Genomic DNA, 22,733 nt, shown 5'->3' on the forward strand with positions numbered 1-22,733 from the left:
GGCTCTAGCTCCGCCTCTCCTACCCCTCTTCTCATTCCTGCTTCTCTTTTATTTGTCCGGACGCATATCATCTTAGTTGCTTGCTTGATTTCCTCTCCTTTCACTTGTCGTCCGCCTCTAGTCCACGCGGCATCCCTGATCACGGGAGTTAGAGGTCAGATTCTGTATGGCTGGATGAATATGGTTGATCCATCTGGTCGACGGGCATTGAAGAGGGTGTGGGCGAATGGCTCCTGAGGCGTTCATGTCTGCGTTTCAGACCTGCAAGTGCAGCTCACGGCGACTGGCTGTCGTCGACTTTCGGCGCACCCTCCATGTTGACCCCATAGGACGGCGGCCAGCTCCGCTCCGTATTTTTCTTCTGTTTCCGGCCGGGTTGAATTCCTATCCAGTGACAGGTCTCAGGTTGACGTCGAGTCTGCGTAAGGCTTGTTCAAGGTTGGTGAAGTGCAAAGTGAAGCCTGGGCTATGTAGGGATGGATTGACCGAAAAGGAGAGAAGATGAGATACGTAAAAAAGAGACGGAGAGTAGCAAGAAACATGGGGGTATACCGAGAAACAGAATGAGGGAGAAGGTAACGGGCTAAGTCCAGCGCTGCCATCCAAACATCGTCCTGTTGTCGGTGATTCGGGGAACAATGATCGACGGTTGACTTCCCGTCCGTGCGTTGACGTTACGCTCCTTCACGCTTACACGATGGGTTAGGAGAGAAATACTCGGGTACGGACTTCACTTGATATCACCGAGTCGACGAAACAACCGGACCACGCCAAGCACGCAGCTACCGGACGAAGTAAGGGAAGGATTAACGCCAAATTCGTATGGGAATACGACAAGCCGACTCGTTTACTCTACCGGGATCATCACAAGACGAACCCGGTTGTCGACCATCAGAGGCGATGTCCGGTTGCTCCAACTTGCATGTTGACTGAAGTCAAAAGAGAGACAGAGTGTGTGAGAAAGATTCGAGAGGCTGCGGCTAACCGCCGTGGTGACCTGCACGCGCGTGGCACGACACGCGCAACTCCGGAACGCCCAGCTGGTATTTGCTTCTCTCCAGCCGTACAGCCCAACATTTTCCCTCTTTGGCTCTTTTGTCCCCGCCGGGCATCCCCGTGATGGCATTGTCTTTGCCTCATTAGGAGATAGAAGGCAGGAACGAGGCTGACAAACAACGCAAGGCAGGGGGAGTTGAGATGACTAACTCGGTGACCGGGGGGGGTTGGGGTTGAAGCAGACAAGATCGTCCGGCGACTCGCACAGCAATACTCAACGGATCGTGATCCCGGAAGGTGTGTGAGGCATATCAAAGACGCTGCGCCCAAAAGGGCGAGAATGCAACGGAAAGACGGTTATTAGCAATGCGAGACCCGGTCAACTCGGGCACGAATGCTCAAGGCAAGACCGTTTTGCGGACTTGGCCAGATCTAGACACACGTTGGGGGAGTGGTTGTTGTTGTTGCAATGTCCGGACAAGAAGCTGATCAACTACTACAGCGACCCAGGTTGACATTAGATGACAGCAACGGCCGAACGCTACCTAACATAATGGAGAGCAATTTACGACTTGAGTCAAATCTAAAGCGGACCCTGTCCGCAGCTCTATATGGCAAGAAGAGTCGATGTCGGACATGTCGCTGGCGCACCCACGGTTCGCCGTCTCCCACGAAGCACCGTTCCGCCGATATCAGACTGGGACAACTAACACGTTGATAATCCCGCACCAGAATGATCCAAAGGCTGATTCTTTCGTCTCATACTAAGACTACCGACATTATCGTCCCATTGCAGCGTGACCAGGAGGGCAGAGGCGCGCATGCGTCTGTCTGGGGCATGGCGCTATGCCCACCCTGGATGATCCGTCGTCGATTTTGCGGCTCCTAGGCCGCGCTTCCAGTTCTGACGATCTGCACTCTCCCGAGCCGCCATTGGGCTAGCTTGCCGACGGTAGATTATGATTTGACAACTGTCAAGCTTGCTGTTGTTTCCTTTTCTATGCGGACACTTGCACCTGGGCACCAGGGACAGTAGTGTCCGTCGAGTCTATTCCGTTGATGGAGGCCCTGTCAACCCAACAAATGACCCCGGAGAGCCCTCAGGTCCGGAGACTACTTCACCCCGAAGCCATTGAGAGACAGGATTGTTTGGAAGTTCAAGCAAGGGAGACGGGCAGGAGCGCGGGAGAAGCTGGTGAGCTTCCCGTGCTCCATGGACGACGTCCGCAGCATCGAGGGGGTGGTCTAATAATGGCGTCCGTCCGAAAATATGACAGTAAGATCCAATCTTGAGATTCCGCAGCTGCTGCGTCTGGTCGTTAACATATTCGGACGCTGACCTCTTCCAAAGAAGGGGAGCGGAAACGCTGTCGTCTTGGTGGCGCTACCAACTCCCTTGGGGGGTGGCTGCAAGCGCAACGACCCTGAGTTGGGGGTCCGAAGTTGCCAACTCCGTGATTGTCCGTGGGCACCGCCGCAAGACAAACAATCCTCCAGTTTGACAAGGAACAAGCCCCATCCCTTGATCTACAGCGCTTGCTAACCAGGAGCTACAATTGTCGGAATTCCTTCCAAAGCAGCTACGTTGAAAACAGCAGTTGACCCTCCCTCTCGATTACACACGTCGTCCCGGAAGAGGTTGCCCTGCCTTCGGGCTTCTCGGGCAACTCTAGGAGAACCTCACACCCGGCGCCCCGGCAGGGAGACACAGCACTACCGACCGAGTCGGTAAGGGTCGGTCGTTTCGGTCGGCTCTCTGGTAACCCTAGCCCGTTCGCTCTGGCGCCATCACTCAAAGGAGGAAGGAAGGACACACAGCGCGCGCGCGCGGAGGGTGTCCAGCCCTGTGGAACGAAAATCTATCGACATACTAGGACGAGCTCCCGTCGGGCTTCAACCAATACACTTGCATGAATGGTCTTCCCAAGTTGATGGGCTTTGACACGAGACGGAGAACAGTTGACAGCATGGAGATTGGAACAGACCCTGGACACCGGGCCACGACCTTGCCCCCACTGGAAATTTGTGCGGTATCTCCCAAAGATGCTAATGGCCAACATTGACTTCGATGACGACTCCATCATCGATATTTTCGCTGGGGTAAGGGCTGACGGACCTTGATCTGGGCAAGCGGCATCCGAGTCGAACTCGAACCGATGAATGGAAGCCTACGGGAAGCAACTACCCTTGTACGAACCGACACAAACTGGCAGGTTGCTCAAGTTTTGGCGGTCTGTCACACCACGATGCCGGCCTCGGCCGAAGGACGCCTTTGCGGAGCGTCTTGCATGACCGTTGTGCCGCTCACCTCTGCACCCGAGCGGGACGGCGTAACCCCAAAGACCTTTGGCCTTCTCGCGCGCGCGATGACGAACGAACAACCCAACCTTCGCGACGCGAACAGATAATGAGCCGATTATGGGGGGGGGGAGCGAGGTCCACAGGAGGCAGAGGTAAGAGCCGTAAGACAAGACAAGTCAATTGAACCAATACATTGGTTGGAAGAGACAGGGCCCCTCGAGCGAAGGGAAACGACGCAATGACAGCGACAACCGTACGGTCGTTACTATCGCCTGCGGTGTCAGACGACAGGGCCATTTTGATCCCTTGGCGGACAGACTGCTTGACTTGCCCGCACATGCAGACCCCAGCTTGATACGAGGATACCGTCACCAAAGGCTAGTGGCAGTTTCTTTTGGCAAATGCCAGTCAGATGCAGAGTCTTCACAGTTGTGTTCGCTTAATTCCTATGGCTCAGCACAAGACCGTTGATCTTCGAGACATACAAGAAGCTGAATCTTGACAAATAAGACGGCAAAGGAGACTGTTACAGAGCAATAACAGGTCTATAACCGGGCATTTGGGTATCATCCAGCTCCTTGTTATTACCAAGCAAGCCATCATTTTGGGAAACTACTAATGCCCCCGCGCCTTGCTATCCCCCTACTTGTTTTTCGTCCTTTTCAAAGCCATGCGAAGCCACGTCTGTTTCGTCATTGCTTATTCTGCATGGCCCGAGGTGGTCAGCTCCAGAAACACGAGGCACTATTGAGTTGGACCGTAAGCCGGGAGGAAATTTCCACATCCCACTCGTATGTGGTTCTCACTGGCAAGCGAACAAATAGGAGCATGTGCCGCTGCGCCTTCGGCACGCATGTCTCGGGAATGCGAGTGCGGCCCATCCCAAAGGAATCCCGGCAATGCGGGCCTCGGTATTAGTGCCACGGTGGTATCACAAGGCTTGTCCAACCTGCGGTCTCCTTACGCACATTGGGTTTCCTCTTGTATTTTGATTTCCGTCGCCTTTGCGATTTTGTCACATCTTTCATCCAATAGTCGTGTCGACGTCTCCGGGCCTCTGGCTCCCCGGCCGTCGCAGAAGGAGACGGACCACGGTCCAGTCGAGGCGCAGTGTGGGATTTAGGGTTGCGTCACACAAAGAAGAGAGTTGTCACATCACAAAAAACAACTTGTCAACAGGCTGTCCCTCAATCCAACGGAAACGTTGACAGGAGTCAAGGCTTGGTAGGCGATGGCGTCAGAATTCTCGTGGACAGTACCATTTTAGGCAAACTTCCTCTGTTTCCATTGCCACTTGTATCATGTAGTGTCGCTGATAGCAGCACTGTCGCGCGTTGGGATGGCAGGCCGTCTTGCCCTTCGCGCGGCACCCAGCCACACCGCTCGCATGAGCAAGTCAGAATCGGGAAGAGGGCTCGCACTTGCAAAGTCTTTCAAGGGTCCAACCTTGAACGGGTTCCCACCGACTACGCGCGCCGATGTTGGACGTGACGACGTATCTTGTTACAAAAAAGCCAATTGTTGCCTACGGCGAAATCCTTTTGTGCAAAGCTGCAGGAACACATCATCAAGACAACTCGAATTGAGCGCGTTCCTAGGTCCGAGGTAAGGCGAGCCCTTGTGGATTATGCTCGAGAACGACGTGCTGAAATTATCCACGCTAATGTATGTACCGGCACTCTCGGCCCAAGAAAATGCAAAGTTCTCCATGATCTACATCGGCGGAAAGCTGAAAAGATTCCCCCTCGAGGTCCCATCACAGCGGGGTCTGGAACAATTCTACCGTTGGTTGCTTGGACGTCAATTATTGGACGTGCAGGAGGGTACGCGCTGCCAGCGACAAGACGACGTTGACGGTGATATTTTGTGCCGGTTCAGGGCCGCACACATTTCAACCCGCGAAGCACTGCAGGGGCATCACCAGACGAGTATTGTTGCATCGTACCCCATTGGTAAACGCAGTTATGATGCATGCCGGAAGGTCCGCATGGAAGGCCTTGTGGCAGGGTTGGATCTGTGCTGTTCCGTTTCGACTGAAGTCTTCGCATGGTTGCATCTGATCCGTGCTCCCCTTGTGTCATCCACAGTGTTCCCCAGCTAGGAAGTTGAAGCAGGGGACGCTGCCTTTCAAGGCGTCCAAGATGTTTCGACGTCTCTTACAATTGCCTGGTATGGACTGCGACTGCGTCGTAATCGATACCTCCAGACAGCAGTGGCGCCTGTCACACCTGTCCACTGCCCTGCCATGATGTTGATGGTGTACAGCTGTCTTGCCCGGGAGGTTGTTTGACAGAAAGGGAAACGCACGTCTGAGCGAGCCTCAATGGTAATGATCGTTGTCCCACTTTTGGCCATTGCAGGGGGATGGTCACAGGGGCCTAACGAGCACACCTTTGGTCAACTAGCGAAGACTGGGGAGCTCGCTTGAGTGGATGACGAGGCGCTACCGCCAGAAAAAGGTGATTAGCAGTAGGCTCGAGCACCTGGCGATCTCCTTAGCCTGAGTCGATCATGACCTGATACAACGGCGAGTATACTGTCGATAACGCTGTGGATCACACAGTGGATTTGATGATGATGATAGGATTGCACGAACCTGGATGCTGAGGCTCTGCCTCCAAGAAGAACCAGGCGCTGTAGCAATCTCGGTGGCATCTGGTGGTTTCTGTAGTCATCGACGTGGTGGAAGTGAAGATCAGCAGCGGGCGAGCACATGGCATGCGAATGCAGAAGCCTCAATCGATAGCCAGAGAGAAACGATGGTGCATGCAAGCGATGAACGCGGCATTGAGTCTCATCTCAATTCCAGCTCGTCGGGTCATGAATGGAAACGGTGAGCGGTGGAGAGGCACGTCGGGACCCGAGTTGACGGCCTACAGCACGAGCAAGCACGTTTATATGGGGTGGGGGCAGCGGCCAAAACTCAGAAAATTGAATGGAAGGAAATTGTGACAAGATGAAGTGATTCTGCAGTAAATGAGCTGACCATATTATGAGCTGCATCTTGTCCCAACATTGGCTTACGTTAATCAGATAAAAACCGAAGGCCGGAATCAGGGTGAACTGCGCGCACGAAAAAGATTGACTAAGTTTTGCGGCACATGAAGTAACACAAGTACGGGTGAGGGCATCATCGGATCTTTGTCGTTAGTGGAAGCCGAGGCTGTCGATTTCTCATCGAGATGCAAGTATCGTGGTGTGCATACGAGCTCGGCCGTTTCAGACATAGCGGCGGCTCCGAGTAAAGGACGAAGAAGACGGTAGTCATTGAGATGGAACGGTGTGCATATGTTGGGTATTGTGAGGGCTGTGAGAAATTCCGAGAGTGCTTTATTGCGGATACAGAGACTGCATACAGCAATTCTCTGGTAATGATGAAACGGTGTTTGACAGAGGTCAAACTTTCTGCCTACGTCGTATCGCGAGCTCGTATCGTTGCAGTGCGACACACAATGCACATCGCACACGCACGAGGCCGAGAATAGGAAACAAGAGTTGGTAACCGCTTTTTAATCAGGTGGTCTTGTGCGTCCAGGGAAGGTTGCCGAGAGCGAACTGTGCAGCAGGAGGAAACTTGGCAAGGAATGACCTGCCCGTGAGCGGCTCGTTGGCTACTTGTGTACATGTCAAGCGAGCCCATGATGATTGATGGGAAGTTGGTTGCCAGGGCAGTCCTAGATCCCCAGGCTTTCGAGAATGGGCAGAACGTTCGCAAATGGCAGCTTGCCGAGTTGCCGTTTCGACCGTCAACCTCCTATTTTGGCCCTCCCATCCCATCAGGTGGCTGTCTGAGCGGCGGTATGCTCTCGCGATATGGCACAAGAGCGACTCGGCAAATAGAGCAAAGAAAGTGAGGCCGCCGGTCGTATGTCCGTGAGCTGCGCGGCTTGTGGGTTAAGGAGGGTCGGAGAATATTCTCTCGAGCAGTACGTACTCGAGTACCCAGGATGCCTGAGAACAAGCTACTGCCCTGTGATTTACTCGCTCGGTCCAAGGCGGGGGAAACGTATCTTGTCAAGAGGCGCCGAGACTGACATGGAGGTCCCTGTGTGTACGCATAGAAATCCCACAATCCCTGTCGACCCTAAATCGCACTGTCCCCCCTTGAGCGGATCAGTGGGGACCACATCCATGTTCCGTTGCAAGACGGCTGGGCGGTTGTGGTGACAACTTTGAGTTGATGTTGTAATAGGGGCCACAATTCTGCTGGAGGTTGGGGTCGGGTTCAGTCGAATATGGCTCGCAAAGATTCGGGGGGATAGGAGTAAACAACACTTGGGTGTCGCTGGCTGCGTCTAGTTGCAGCCCAAGACCAGCCGGTTCAATAACATCCAAATTTCGCCCACAATGGCGCACGGTAGGTATGCATGTACGCCAGGTACGTACGTCTTAGCCGCATGGCAGCCGGGAGCGAGATAGGGGCGCACTAGCACGGACGGATACAGCAAATCCCATCATAAGGAGCTTATTTTTAGGGGTCGGTGGCTGCGGATAGGTGCTGCCGCTTTCTTCCCCAATCTCAAATGTCTTTGCTTTGGAGCCACGTTGTTTCTTCTTCATTACAATGGTGACATGTCGATTTGTCCAAATCGTCAATGACTCCACACACACGTAAACAAAGAGAGAGGGGGGGAGAGAGAGGAAAGGAGAGGTGACTGACTGAAGACAATCCCCTGTTGTGTGAGGATCATCTCGCATATTTCTTCTTGTGCTTTTGTAAATCGTGCCGCCAATTTGTTGCAGTTTTGGCTGCCCGTTCTGACTAGGTGGGCTACAGCGATAATGCTGCCGTCTGTCTCCTGTTGGTATCCATCCAGTGTAGGCTGCAAAACATGACTCTCATTGATTAACTACGCACAATCAAGGCCAGCCTGTGGAGATGGTTCTCGAAGCTGTGGTCGACGAAGTGGCGTTTGTGGAATTCAACCACACTAAGGACAAGACTTGAACAGTGGGCCACGAGGAATAGATAGGGAGGTTTCGGTCGTGGTACCGCCAGCGCTGTCCTACCATGGGTCGAGGGGTAGCAAGTCGCACCCCGTGATCAAAAGATGGAAGCTTGGCGACCTAGCTCCGGTTCAGAGAAAGAATATCAACAAAGAGACAAAACAGTAACACCCGAGTAAGGCGGGTTGTTCAGGCCAAGTGGATATAAGCTGACACGACTCGTGGCAGGAAAAGTGTCCGTCTGGTGCATCACACACCGGAGACATCCCCGATCAACCTTGACTGAATGGGCTGGTTCACCTCGAAGTTGCACTGGACTTGGACAGGCGGGACCCTGAGTGTTCCAGCGGCCGATCGAGATGGCGCTGCTTCTTTGATTTCGGCTTCAGTAAAGTTGTGCATCTTCATTTCGGTTCGTGGTGACTGATGTTAGCAAGGGTCGGCTTTAATGTGTCTTACCCTTTGGAGCAAAAGTAAACCAGACGAAACCTGGCCGAGGAATCGGGGAGGATTCAACGTCGAAAAAGTATGAGCCTAAACAGATCTGAAAGAAGTACCGAAAAGATCCTTCTACACTAGGCATGTGTGGGGCGAATGACCACTGCTACTTCCTCTTCATCTTGCTCTTCCCCGGGTTGGAGATTGATTGCATGAGTGAGTGAGTGAGTGGATGAGTGATACGACTTGACGGAAGGAGTTGATCATAATTCCCACATAATCGGGAAGGGGGGCGGACGTCCAGCGCCGTGATGCACGCTCCTCTCGGGCCCCACTTTCAACCGATGTTTATTATGTCAGCCCGTGGCTGAGTAAGTAGCAAGGAGGCAATCCCGAGTTTCGGTAGTGTAGGCAAAGAGACACGTACCTACCGTACCGGTCCTGTTCCCCTGTAATTCTGGATTTACCTAACCATGGCTCACCATGACCATGCCACAGCCACATCAACATCAACATCAACATCCCACACTCCCTCGCACCCCTCTCTCACACCTTCGCTCTCCATACCTAGCATCCCCCATCCACCCACTCACCTCTGTCGACCTCATCTCATCTCTCACCCTTTGGCGCGACCGTAACGACACACCCACACCCACCAAAGACACTGCGCTACGTACCTAGCACATCTTCCCTTCCCCCCTCCCCTTGCTTATCCTCCTTGCCGCGTTCCTTTCCCTATGGTAGTGCTACCCTAGCGCCTGGTTCCGCTCTCCTGGCTTGTCCCGTTCTCCCGCACTATCTGCACGACAAATGAAGGATCGTCGTCAACCCGCAGATTGATCGTTCACCGTTTAAACCATCGCCGAACCTTGCAGCATTAGCGCAGCCATCGTCGCCCCGAAATCGACTCAATTGCTTGGCGCAAATACGCCTTCTGGCCCCCTTTGCTACCACCAAACCCTGCGCCGCCCACCAGATCCCATTTCAATTGCGATGTGCAGCGCTTGTCATCAATGACAGTGACATCTTCTCAGCTTCCTGGGACATGAGACCGCCTGTTTCTCGCTTCTCGGCCTCTCGATACGTTTAGATGCTCTCTGGGTATACCTACATGCAAATACGGCGGCGACAAAGTTCGAAGAGACTCGCTTGGCCATTGATCATAATAGGCTCGCAACCATGTCGTGGCTGCTCCCCGATACTGGCCCGACCGGGCACTCCGCCCAAGTAGGTCCAGTCGGCCCAAAGAGTGCTGCCGTGTGTCCGGTCCTTTGCCTCGTCGTCGAGACCGATACTCAAATGCAAATCTTGCAGCAGCGTTCCCGCTGCATTGTTTAAGCCGAAGCCAGAGAGAGTCTGATACTTGCTGCAGCAGGCGCCAGCGCCAGCGCCAGCGTTTGCGTCTACGCCTGCGTTTGCGTCTGATTCGGCCTCTACGCAGCCTCGAAAGTAGAACGATGCAGATGCACGGCGCAGGCCATGCCTTGGCTTCGACGGCCAATGTTGAGGAAACTCGCATCTGTTTAGTGTTGTAAAGTATCCGTTTTAGGAAACCGCGGCGCCATTCCCGCAGGTGGAACTGAGGTAAGGTAAGGTGAGGTAAGGTAAGGCAAGGCAAGGCAAGGCAAGGCAAGGTATCCCGCCCACACCTCGAATCGGAGACACGCAGGCTCAACCCAGCCTCCCATACGAACCGTGACGACATGTCTCCCACCTTCTTTTGCTTTTGCCCAGGATGTGAATATCATGCCAGTTGGCACAGGCCAGTCGAGGCAGAAACAGATGGCACGCGCCAATAGTCTCTCATCTTGTGGCGACCTGCTCCGTGCCATGAAACCCGGCAGCTCGCAACGCACATAGAGAGAGAGAGAGAGAGAGAGATCACATCCCGGCCAGCACTTCCTTTCCGAAATCCACTCCTGGCCGCCAGGTCTGGCCAGAGCCAGCACACTGACCAGGTCCCTTTCGGTTCACTCGACCATTTAGCTATCGTGGCCCAAGTGTTCAATGATAGACTGTCGACAACCCTTGGCTTCCCTTTTAACCTTGCTTTTCGTACTCGTTCGGCCGGCATCGATGATACCTCCACAGGCCCACACGCCTCAGTTAACCTATTCTGACACTGTCTTTCCATCATCTGTTGTCTCCCCTTCTTTTTCGCTTTCTCTTACAGATCTCAGAACGTTTATGCTCGCTCGGCTGTTGCAGTTGTCTCCCAGCCCATGGCCCTCGCCGTCTTTATCCATGTTTCCCGCCTTTATTTTTTTGGTTCACAACAGACTTTCTTCGGGTCCTGTCCTTCGGGGCCCTCGGGCATCATCTCAATTCTTATCTGTGCCTTGGCCATTCTGTTTGATCTCCCACCCCTCCCACCCCCCTCATACGACTCAGCATGCCGCATCCTCGCCGCTTGCCGAACGCTCCCTCCCCCTCTTCGCCCTCAAGGCCCATCACCATCCTTTCTATCCCCGTCGCCGCCGCCACGGCGGCGCGGCCCCTGTCAAACGTACCGCTTACTCGACTGGGTTAGTCAGTACGAACGCACTACTCAGGTACCTCGCACCGTTCCCCGGCCGGCCTTGGCCATTAGTTGTTTGGCCTGGCTAGTGGATAGGCCCAAAGTACGCAATACGAACCGCCGCGGACAGTATGCACCAAGCGGCGTACGCACATAGACATACACAGATCCCTCCTGATCCCATAGCACGCACTACTGTATCCTGCTATGCAGCTCAGTACCTTGCGTGCCTTTGTCCAACACATCATGATGGCCCTTTGCTGTCTCTGTTATGCCCAGCCTGACCCAAAGAGCCCTGCCTGCGCCGGCCACAGACCCGTTGACCTGCAGTGTCCACTCTCATCATTGCTATCTTCAGCCATGCTTCCAAGACCGGCTCCATCGCGGCTGAACACACGTCGGCGCCGTTTCTCCCTCCCCTCCTGAGTGCCAGTGCCTGATACTAAACCCCCAGGGCCAGTGGAGGGCTACCACGGTAGTCTTGCACCCTTGCCCAAGGATCCATGTTGCACATCTCCATGTGCTTCAGTGTCTTGCGTTCAACGACTGTGCGCACTCACTCTGCTTTTCGTCCTGAAGCAGGCACCGCCTCGGCCGCCTAAGATCCCATCGTCCGTCACCCACACTATTCCATACCCTGACCATCCAAGCTATTCCCACACTGCTGGGAAGACGCTGATTCCTTGCCCAGACCGCTTCCGTATTCGCCGAGCTGACGGGTCCCATGCAACCCCTGCCCTTTACGCCCGGCCCTGGTCCATACATTAATTCCTCCACTTCTCAACTTGCTTCCGCGATATATTTCAAAACCATCCACCCGTTCCGTTTGTTCCTTACAGAATCCCGGAGGAACTCTTCTTTTACACTCCTCGTTCATCTTCACACCTCCGGCCGCTACCTACGTCTTGGATGCAAGTTCGTCCAGAACCCTGATTAGCAACGTCGCCAGCACGCACTGCCTCGTGTAACTCTACTCCTTCGATCTGTCCGCCGAGACCTTCTTATTCTACGGCAGCCCTCCTTCTACTTCACTTGACTCTTTCTCATCTCTTTCATAAACAATAACAACAACAACAAGTCCACATCCTCGCACCGGATATACTGCTCCAGACAGTCATCGAGCACACAACACAACGTCCTCCTCCAACTCGACGACACTTGACAATCGCGTCGAGCTTTCTGTTGATCTCTACAGCCACATTGCCCAACAAGTCACGTAACTTGCTTGCGTCTTCATGACAGCAGCCACATAGACAAGCCTGTCCATCCATTCGTATTCGTTGCGACTGTCCGGATCAGACCGCCACAATGGTCTTCTGTGCCTACTGTGGGAAGTCCTTCACCAGGAAAGAACACCTGGAAAGGCACATCCCTAGCCGTATGTCAATGCCTTCACCAATGCGGATTGAGAACAAGTGGTACTGACTTGAAGGATACAGATACCAACGTCAAGCCTCATCGTTGCAGTGCCTGCCAGCTCTCCTTTGCCCGACGGTCAGTTTCATTCTTGCTTAGATTCTTATGAGCCTCGCTCACTCACACTCCAACAGAGATCTCCTCCAAAGACATCATTCGACATACCATGAAGCACGAGACCCAATGGAGCCATTGCCCGGCGGTGTGCCTACGGTAGCCGGCCGAACACCTATTGCTTGCCAGAATTGCGCAAACGCAAAGACTGGCTGCGATAAGAGAGTACCCTGCTCGCGGTGCGCAGAGAAGAACTTGCCTTGTGCTGCAAGGTTCGCGCGGAGATCATCAAAGGCTGCCGTCAGAGCTGCACAAGCCAGCGCTGCTTTCCAGCAACAGATGATGCCCACCGTACCCCAACCACCCCAACCAGCTCAGCCTGTTGCCTTCATGGACCTCGACCCGTCCCTGCCCAAGCAGGACTCTCCGAGCAAGATGCCAACGGAATCTCCCATTGCAACCATGGACCCTCGTATGATGGAAGGGCCGATGAAGAAGAGCTCTCCAACACAGTCGCATCGCAGCTCCGACGATTTCCCATCACCTCACAGCCGGGTCGATGGACTCGACGAATTCATGCAGCTAAATAACGACTTCATCACACCCGACACAAACTACCAGGACATGATGGTCTGGCCCGAATACCCCATTGAGCTTGACATGTACTCCGGCCAGCTGCCCATGTCGCGCCCGGATATGTCCATGCCGAGTTTCCCAGAGCTGAGCGACATGTCGTCGAGCTCTGCATCAGAGCCCATGACTGCCTCTTCCTCGCGAGGATCGATTCATACCAGAAGCACAAGCATCATGTCCACAGCTGATTTCGATGCCACGATGAAGCCGACAGAGCCCGCCCTTGGTATGTTGAGCGAGTCGACGATTCCAGAGTTCGAAGTTGTCATTGCCGCCGAAGACTCTTGGCCACTCGCCCGTTGCAACCCGCCCATCTACTCAGGCACCTGCCCAAGGACTGCCATCGTCCACCTGGAATGCTTGGAACGGAAGTCCAAGGAGGACAATACCTGGAGGTCTCTGGAGAAATACCTTGAGAATCTCGATTGGGATACCACGGATGCCTCGGTCATCCCCTCACCTCGCGTACTCGTGACCGGATGCTGGCCATCACGCAGTCGTTCCTCCAAAAAGCGCTGGACATTCACCGAAGCGGCCTGAACAACGGATATTCCAAAACCGGCTATGCCACTCCCAGCGAATTCAACTTCATCGTGCTTCCTCCCACCAAGATCCTCGAGTATTTCCTTCGCAGCTACGTTCGTAGCTTACAGTACTACTATTCCCTCATCGTCGCTGGATGTGTTGACCCCAACGAGATGCTTCTTAACAACCAGGCGTCGACACTGTTGCTTTTGTTGATGATTGCGCAAGGCGCCTCCGCCGTGCCGATGGCAGAGGCTCGGTACCTCGCCGCTGGTCTGACCGAGACGTGTCGTATCTCGCTCTTTGACATCATTGAGAAAGATGTCGAGTTGTCGGCCGACCCGGTTGCCTTGCGGTGTGCTTTGTTGTTCACATTGCAAGGTGCCTGGAGCGGGGACAAGTGGCTGATGGACATCGCCATGGGACAAAGGGGAATGTACTTGTCGGTAAGCAGTCACGATCCTTCGTATTTTTTGTTGAGGAGCCCACTGACATAGAAGCAGATGCTGAAACATGCCGGCATGCTGGAGCCTCAACCCTCAATGATTCCGACTTTGAACAGCACAACGAGCACCGAGCTGCAATGGCGCGCGTGGTTGCATCGCGAGATGCAGAACCGACTCGTCTACAACTGGGTCATGTGCGACCAAGAGCTCAGCCTGTTCCATGACACGCCTCCTCAGTTGGCCATTACCGATCTCCAATGTCCTCTCCCCAGCCCCGAGGCCCTCTGGTTGGCGCCGAACTCAGAGCAATGGTTCGCCAACGTCCAGAGCCTCTATGGATGTACCGCGAACGTCAACCCGCAACTCCTCTCCAGCCCTTCCATCACACCTTCTCTTTGCGAGCTCTTCCAAGACTTCCTCCACGACAACCTCTCCCGTCGCCAAGCTGGTCTCTCTCCTCAACAGCTCCGTCTTCTCCTCCACCCTCTTCAATCTCTCCTTTGCCACTTGAGACAGATGCTTTCCTGCTTCTCAGACGTGCTATCCACCAGACGTGCGACCTCGCGGACCATTACCAAGTCGAGCACCATGCTTCGCCTTGAGGAGGTTCAGGCACTTCTTCAGAAGTGGTACGAGCTCACCATGTCTTTCTACAAGAGCAACCCCAACTGCACGACCACCCGTTGCAACTTAGTCCTCTACCATCTCATCTCTCTCAACGCAGTCACCAACTTCCCCGAGATCGAGCGCCTCGCCCGTCGCGACGGGTTTGACGGTTCCTACTGGGAGTTGAGTCTGCGCCACAAGCGCTGCATCTACAACCGTGAGGAGGCTATCTTCCATTCCGGCCAGGTTATGCGCCTCTTGCGCTCCATGCCCGCCGACCGCCGCCCGTGCTGGTGGCCCGCCGGTGTCTACCGCGCTACCCTCATACTCTGGGCCGACAGCGTCGCACGTCTCGACCCCAACTTCCAAAAGGCCCAGGCCCAACAGACCTCCTCGCCTGTATCCCAGCATCAGAGCTCAAGTCCCGAACACCTCAGCGGCGCAGGCGCCTCTAACGCAGCTACGAGTGGACAACACGGCAGCGGCAACATTGTTGCCATTGACCAGGTCACACCCGAGGACCCGGCTGTTATTTCCTACTTGTGGAGCGGAGGTGATGGCATCCCCGTTCTCACCCGGCGCGATGGCACCACGATGGGCTTGGAAAAGCCCGCGGAGGTCATCAATTACGGTGTCATGGCCATCGAAGAGGGCGTCACCTGTCGCATCGGCGACGGAATAAGACGCAAGCTCATTACTCTCAACAACAACTGGAACGTTGACGGCTTGGCCGCCACTGCCACTGCTTGAGGGTTTTCTCATTACCCCTTTCTTTAATCAACGGCAACTACAAAAAAGTGCTTCTTTTCTTGCTATGTTTTATAATATTTGCATATATGGCTTTTGTCAATGTTCTTCGGGTGGCATTCCAAACCCTGTACAATGAATGCTCTGGGTATTCTTATTTGGCGTTTATGAGTAACGACACTCTGGCTACACATTTAGGGAAACATGAACTGGGAAAGGGGCCTCTGGTCAAGCAAGCTCGTCACTGATGATCCGGGAGACGCACAACAACTGCAGCGGCGTTTGCAAGCATGGCAGCGATGAGATTTCAACTTTGCTTTACTTCCTTTCTTTCACAATACGTCTACTAGATACCTCGGGCCACTGGTCATGATAAGGGAGGGCCTTCGCTTCTACGCAGCATGTACTTTACTTTTTACATACACTTGCCAACCTACAAGCTTTAACTTGATCCTATCTCAATCATTCTTATGATTTTCGAGGGTTTTTTGTTCAACAATCAAAAATCCGAGAAGTCGACGGCCTGTGACTCGGCTTTGGTGAACACTAATAATCAGTCACGATCTTTTGTCTACTTTAGGGCATCAAATCGCATTGTATGACGAATGCTGACACAACATCAAACCCGACAGGGCATGTGACAAGCAGCATAATTAGGAAATCATCTTGTGATTTCGTTCAGGGGTGCTACGAAAAGCATCTTTGCGCATGTGAAAATCATCCTCTCCCCCGGAAAGGTCGTGTAAGCACTTGTAAGCATCCTGTTCCCTGCAGACTCGATTTAGGAACTCATCCCGAGAAACTACGGGAAGCCAAGACACGAGACAAAGATTCGAAAAAGGCTGCCCAGCACCACCTTTTTGCGAGCTTGGCTAATCTAGCATGCCTAGGGGATTCCGTTCCATGACCCGGCGGAGTGGCCAGGCTAAAAGAGACATCGGATGGAACTAGACACCAGGCGGAGTAGAGCGGTCTAGCAGGCCCGTGTGGATGGGTGAGCGGCCTTCGGTCGGTGATAACCTTCGGGACACGATCTTTTAAAAGTCTGGCCAAGGAGCTATCCTCATCTTGATGGATGAGATGAGCAGAGTTGGCATCACAATGACCCAATTCTGGACAGAATTGGTTGCGAAGGCGGCACCCAACCAAAACATGGGTGTTGAGGTTGGCAGGGGGTTGCTTGTATAACGCCCATCATCTTGAACATGGTAATGGGGGGGGGGGGGGGGGGTTCAGGCTCTCGCGTTTGGAAACGGGAGCTTAAACGGACAGACTAATCACATACGAAAAAAGATGACAAAATCACAAACTAGGGGTAGCGGAGCAGCTTTGGCATTTCGTAAGGAGGACTGCTCGTTGGCTGGTATGATGTTTCGGTATGCGCTGTGATGCAAAATGGTAGCGTGGGAAAGATGGGATGGTCTACGGCGGTTCCTTTGGGCTTCTCAAGGCAAGCGGTTCCTTGGCACGCCCAAGATGCGAGAAGGCCACTGGGTTCGGCCTCCTCTCTCGTTGCGAGCGGCCGACCGCGGGGGTGGTTGGCTGTGTCTTCGGGAAGCGCGGAGGGGGGACTGGCAGGCGTGACCTAAAAGGAGACGGGCGGCGTCTCGAGTCGCACTGCCGAATGCGAACCCTCGCGATACACCGTGACACACCGAGTTTGCAACCCGAGGCCGAGGGAAGCGTCTTGCTTTTGCACGACGGAGGCGGCACGGCGGCACGAGAGGAGACTGCGGGCGCCCGAGGAATCCCACGAGTTGAGTGGACAGGAAACGAGGCGTATGTGTTTCACGAGGCAAGAAGACGGATTCGGTTCTCTTTTCAGAAAGGACATTGTCATAGTCCATACGTGTTGTCCAATCTTTGCGACGGGCCGGCAGTCAGCAACGGATTGCCTTTTCGCCTGTTGTCGCAGGGGTTTCCTGAGAAAAAGCAAGAGATACCATACCGCGGTATGGGTGGTCTTGGAACTCAAGAGGCCGGGTTTCCCTGTCCACCAGTGCATGCGGTGGTTTGTTTTTGCCTTTGTATGGCATACACCTAGTGTTTTGACAGTCCCTTTTTGACATAAGGTGTGGTGGAAGAGAGTTGGCTGACGCGAGGTGATAATTTCGGCAGCTCGGCCTGTCAAAGCGGAACAGTCCAGCAGACCTCCCATGGAGGAGGCAGGCCTCCTAGTCCTTGAACCCTGGCCAAGGAACTTATCACGAACCTTAACTCCGTTGGTTCAAGAGTGGCCGTTGTGGGAGGAGCGGGATTAGGGAAAGTTCCCGCCCTTGGTAGGTGTAGTAGAGGGTGTGTCGAAACAAACAGAAACTCGTCTCAAGTTTCTGAAAGCTCCCAAGTCTGACCGTACGATTACGTGGGCTGCTGGGAGGGTGTGGTCGGCCGAGGCCCACAACCTACCGGCGGGCGAGTAGCATCGTCGAAGACGCAGGGACACCGGGCCCTTTGGAAGGTTACTGTAGTGTCGGTGTTGGACCAATGGAAAGACGGCTTCTCTGGGAGGAACACCTAGGAAATGGGAGATTGCCAAGGTTCTTCAAACCGAGGTGGTGGGGGAGTACAACGGGAATGGTCTCATCAAGGCTTTTAAGCTCAGTAGGTGATGTGTTTTGACTCCTGAGGCGCCCTCGCGGGTCAGTGACCTTCTTTTTTGACGTGGTTGTATGCCCAAGCGACGGCAACGATTTCGGCTTTTGTGGTTGTGAGTGGTTTATATGATGTAAGCTTATGTCCTCAGACCAGATAGTTTGTGTTGTGTATAATTTCGGTGTGAAATGGCCATCTTCGTAGCTTCTTGGAGAAAGTCTGTCAATCGATGATAATCTTACCATGATATCTCGGCTTATTAGTCCATTGCGGGCTAGAATCCACAAACACCTTGGTGGCGACCAACCTTTGTGCTAACGCGGGCAGAAAGCCCCTCGACATTGGGTTTGGCTTTAGGACCTGAGAAAAGAAACGTCATAGGCTACGGCGCAAAGCTGACGAACGGCTGCGCTCCCCGACAAATTTTGACAGCTACTGGTCGGCGTCATAGTCGATAAACAGACCGATGGGTGCGATATGCTATGTAAGAGATGTCCATTCAGGAATTGAGACGGCAAGAAGGATAGCCCCGGCCGTGCAGTTTTGATTTCGTGCAGCATGACAGCCCGGATTAGTAATGGAACGGGCTATTCTTTCATCGGCACGTGGTTTGCTACCTTGATGACAGAACGGTCGAGCTTTGGGGTGAATCAGCCCAAGGGAGGCTGTAGAGACGAGTTCTAAACATTGCCCTATTGTTTATTTGCAGGAAACTATAGGATCTTGGGGCCAAACCGAATTCGATCATTGGTAATCTGTATAGTTTTCGTCTTGTCAAAGGAGCGAGACTGTCTGATGAAGGGCAAGATGGTCGATTCGTCCAGGCTGAGGCATCGGCGACTCATCCGATAGACGGCAAGAAGCAGTATTTCAGGTGCATCTGACCCGGATAGTCTCCCCAATTCCAGCCGTCATCAATCGTCAGTCAATCTTGATGAGCGATTTTCGGTGTTTCAGACGGCCTGGTGGAAGCCCGGACCCTCTGTTCCTGCACCGATCTGGATCGCAGTACCCGGGCTGCCAAACGTCAATCAAAGCCCTTGACTACACGGGCCGCGGCTTTGATCAATACATCGTCCAGCCCTCTGACATCTGACATGCTGACGCCGAATGTAGGTATGGACCATGAAGCCGCGCAGGGACAGCCTCCAGTCCGACAGTGTCCCGAAACTCTGGACAGGCGCATGGTGACCAGATTCGAACCTACATCCGCGGATTTTCGACCCGGGGCATTGGAAGAATGTACGCGCCTGGACCCAGTGCGCTGCGCTACGAAAGGGCTTGTGTGACAGTCTCGCGTCTCGCTCTTCGGTAGCCGCCACTCGCTGTCATCGGCGTTTGTGGTGTTTTGGCAGCGGGAGCACGCGCGGCGTCGATGACTTGAAGTGAAAACCAACTCATGGAAGGCGAGAGCAGGCATATTTTACCATTGCTGAGGGTTCCAACACGACTGATCGAGGCCCCAACACAGGAATGCGAGTGATGGTGACGCAAGCAAACACCCTTTTGTGGTACTCGAGAGAACCAGGCAAGGGATGAGCGGTGCTCTCGGGCCTTGGACCTATCTTTCAGTACTCGTCGATCTTGGTTTTGATACCTTTGGTGGAAGAGGTTACTGTAAGTCACCAGTTCATAGGCTGCCTTTTGTTTGTCCAGCGTCCGTGCAAGTGGTTTAATGGTGCCTGGAAATCCATTGTAAGAACCTCATACATTGTCCCATGCGCCTAATGATACCCCGGCCACGAGATCCGCATCGTAAAAAATGCAGTATGCTGTTGCTTCCCTGAGCGGTCAACTCGATTGAGTGCATCGTCAAATGTCGGCTAAGATAACTGCACGGCAAATGACAACCCTATCCCAGTACAGCAAGCATGGTTGACGTTATATGATGATGCGGGCCCGGCGGGTATGTGTGGACCCTCCCGCGATCGTTAAAGCCTCTCCGTGGGCCCTGATCCTTGCGCCCTTCGGTCAATAGTTGTTCCTTTCCGGGGGGTAACATCCTTAATGGTCATCCCATGACTACACCGGGCCAACGGTTTCCTCGACGAATACTCGGGCCTTCGCGTTTATGGTAATTGACGCGACTCGAGATCGTCTGTCTTTCCAGCACGGCAACCGAAAACACGGACGACCGGCTCACATCACAACAACTGCGCCAGGGGAGGGGCAAGCAAAGCAAATAGGGGACAGATAGACCCCTACGCGTGTGGCCGGACCTCCGTTGGGGGTGGGGTGGCCCCTCCGTGGCGGCGGCGGCGGCGTGGGTGCACCGGTTCCTGGCGCCGCGCGACCGCCCTGACATGGGCTCCGCCGGCTGGACTAGACGCAGCGCTACCGCCAGCTTAGCCGTCGCATCGCCATTGTGCAGGTTCAGTTGAGTGATCGACCCTACGTGCGAGTGCCGTGGCAACCAGAGACCTAGCCCATGCTTTCCCAAAAGACTAGAGGGGACGGACAAAGAAGAAAACAAAACAACACACACAACATCAAACAGGGCTTGGAGTGGACAATCTGGGACCGATCTCTCCCCACACCGTCCCCTGGCAGGCCTGGGTCTCCAAACCTCCGGCGATTGACTCCGGGGTCGAATTCCCCAAAACTAGGGCCCTTGGACGGCGGCCTATTGCTGTCTAAATTGGCAACTGTTGTGCATCCCATCCAAACTGAGAGTGCTCCAGATGTAGTTTCATCCACAGCGTCAGGCCTACACAATCGTTGTCGGCCAGTTGTCGGCCACGACGAACAAAAGCAACCTTGATTGTTTGGCTACTAGAGACTTGCCTCAACCTCCCCCGCCGTGGCGTCTGGTCTGGAGACGACGGACTGCCCTTCCTTTGCCGCCCCTTTGGCGAAGAAGCGCACTGGGGCGCCAACGCGTGGGCCTCCCCCATCCCGTTTCTCTCCTAGTGCTCCCTCCTGCTCTCCTCCATGTCCCCCGGGCCCGGATCCTAGCTGAATCCACCCCCAATGCAAGGCGTCTCGCTACCCGGCGGAGGTGCGGGCGGGCGACTGGGCGGACATGCGTTCGGTGCTTCGCCTTTTACTCACAAAGCGCCGACTGAACAATATCGACACCCGTATATAACTTCCTCGTCGCAACCGCCATAACCCAGCTTCTCTTTCTCTCATCCTCACCACCTTCCTTCTTCCATTCTCTTAGCCACAGTCTTTTGCAACTATGGCTCCTTCCGCGACTGAGAACTCCGCTGCCCAGCAATCTGCCGGGTACGATGCGGCCCGCCCCTTTGTCGGCAAGGTCGCCCTGATCACCGGCTCCGGCCGTGGTATCGGACGCGGCATTGCCCTGGAGCTCGGCAAGCGCGGCGCCAGCGTCGTCGTCAACTACGCCTCGTCCGCCTCGGCCGCCGAGGAGGTCGTCGCCGAGATCCAAAAGTCCGGCTCTAAGGCCATCGCCCTCAAGGCCGACATCAGCAAGCCCGCCCAGGTCGTCGACCTCTTTGACCGCGCCGTCGCCCACTTTGGCCGCATGGACTTTGTCATCTCCAACTCCGGCAAGGAGGTTTGGTGCCCCGAGGAGGAGGTTACCGAGGAGCTCTTCCAGAACATCTTCGACCTCAACACCCGCGGCCAGTTCTTCGTCGCCCAGCAGGGTCTGAAGCACTGCGGACGCGGCGGTCGCATCCTCCTGACCTCGTCCATCGCCGCCCAGATGGGCGGCATCCCCAACCACGCCCTGTACGCCGGCTCCAAGGCCGCCGTCGAGGGCTTCACCCGTGCCTTCGCCGTCGACTGCGGTGCCAAGGGCATCACCGTCAACGCCATCGCCCCCGGCGGTGTCAAGACCGACATGTACGACGAGAACTCGTGGCACTACGTCCCCAACGGCTACAAGGGCATGCCCATCGAGATCATCGACCAGGGCCTGGCCAACATGAACCCCCTCAAGCGTGTCGGTGTTCCCGCCGACGTTGGCAAGGTCGTTGCCTCCCTCTGCCACTCCGACTGCGAGTGGATCAACGGTAAGTTTGCTACCTGCTCTACACAGAAACCCCCTACAAAGACGAGTGGTTCGGCTGCTAACTCACACAACAGGTCAGGTCATCAAGGTCACCGGCGGTGGCACATAAGTGCAATAATGCCCAAACTCGGTGCGCTGCCCCATCCGTGCGGGGCTGCCATCGTGATACCTTAATGCATTGGACCGCAAGGTGAGCCGGACGCCTGCGGTCCCTGGGTCTGGGGTCTGGTCGGTAATATGGGGGCTACAGAAGATGGGGTTTTACATAACACACATCTAGGACAGGCGTATGTAGAAGACATCATGAATCAAATGAGAGCTTGACTAGGAAAACTTGCCTGCCTTACTGCACCCTATCGTGAAGGTCGTGACTCGCCATTGGCCGACGGCGACCGAGTTGAGGCTACCGAATCGAGGCTTCAATTCGGTCCTAGTCACTGGTCGCCTTTGGCCCTCCTTGTCTGTCAATACTAGACTCCGGGTCTCACACGGCTTGGCGACATGACTTTGACTTCTCCGCGCGCCAAGATGG

General features: G+C 54.5%; 2 protein-coding genes across 2 annotated transcripts; both read left to right on the plus strand.

Moving 5' to 3' along the window:
• Nucleotides 1-12,799: 12,799 nt before the first annotated feature.
• Nucleotides 12,800-15,630, plus strand: ColSpa_05294 (uncharacterized protein; the record flags this gene model as incomplete). Its single annotated transcript, XM_049271506.1, has 3 exons — nt 12,800-13,768; nt 13,801-14,274; nt 14,332-15,630. 3 exons carry the CDS (start codon nt 12,800-12,802, stop codon nt 15,628-15,630), a joined length of 2,742 nt encoding a protein of 913 aa, XP_049127463.1.
• Nucleotides 15,631-21,400: 5,770 nt separating this feature from the next.
• On the plus strand, nt 21,401-22,310 carry ColSpa_05295 (versicolorin reductase; the record flags this gene model as incomplete). The annotated part of the gene is made up of 2 exons (XM_049271507.1): nt 21,401-22,202; nt 22,276-22,310. The coding sequence occupies 2 exons, from the start codon at nt 21,401-21,403 to the stop codon at nt 22,308-22,310; spliced, it is 837 nt and encodes a 278-aa protein (XP_049127464.1).
• Between the last annotated feature and the right edge of the window lie 423 nt (nt 22,311-22,733).

Source organism: Colletotrichum spaethianum (genome assembly GCF_022836535.1).
Source record: "Colletotrichum spaethianum MAFF 239500 DNA, contig11, whole genome shotgun sequence".
Classification (NCBI taxonomy): Eukaryota; Fungi; Ascomycota; class Sordariomycetes; order Glomerellales; family Glomerellaceae; genus Colletotrichum; species Colletotrichum spaethianum.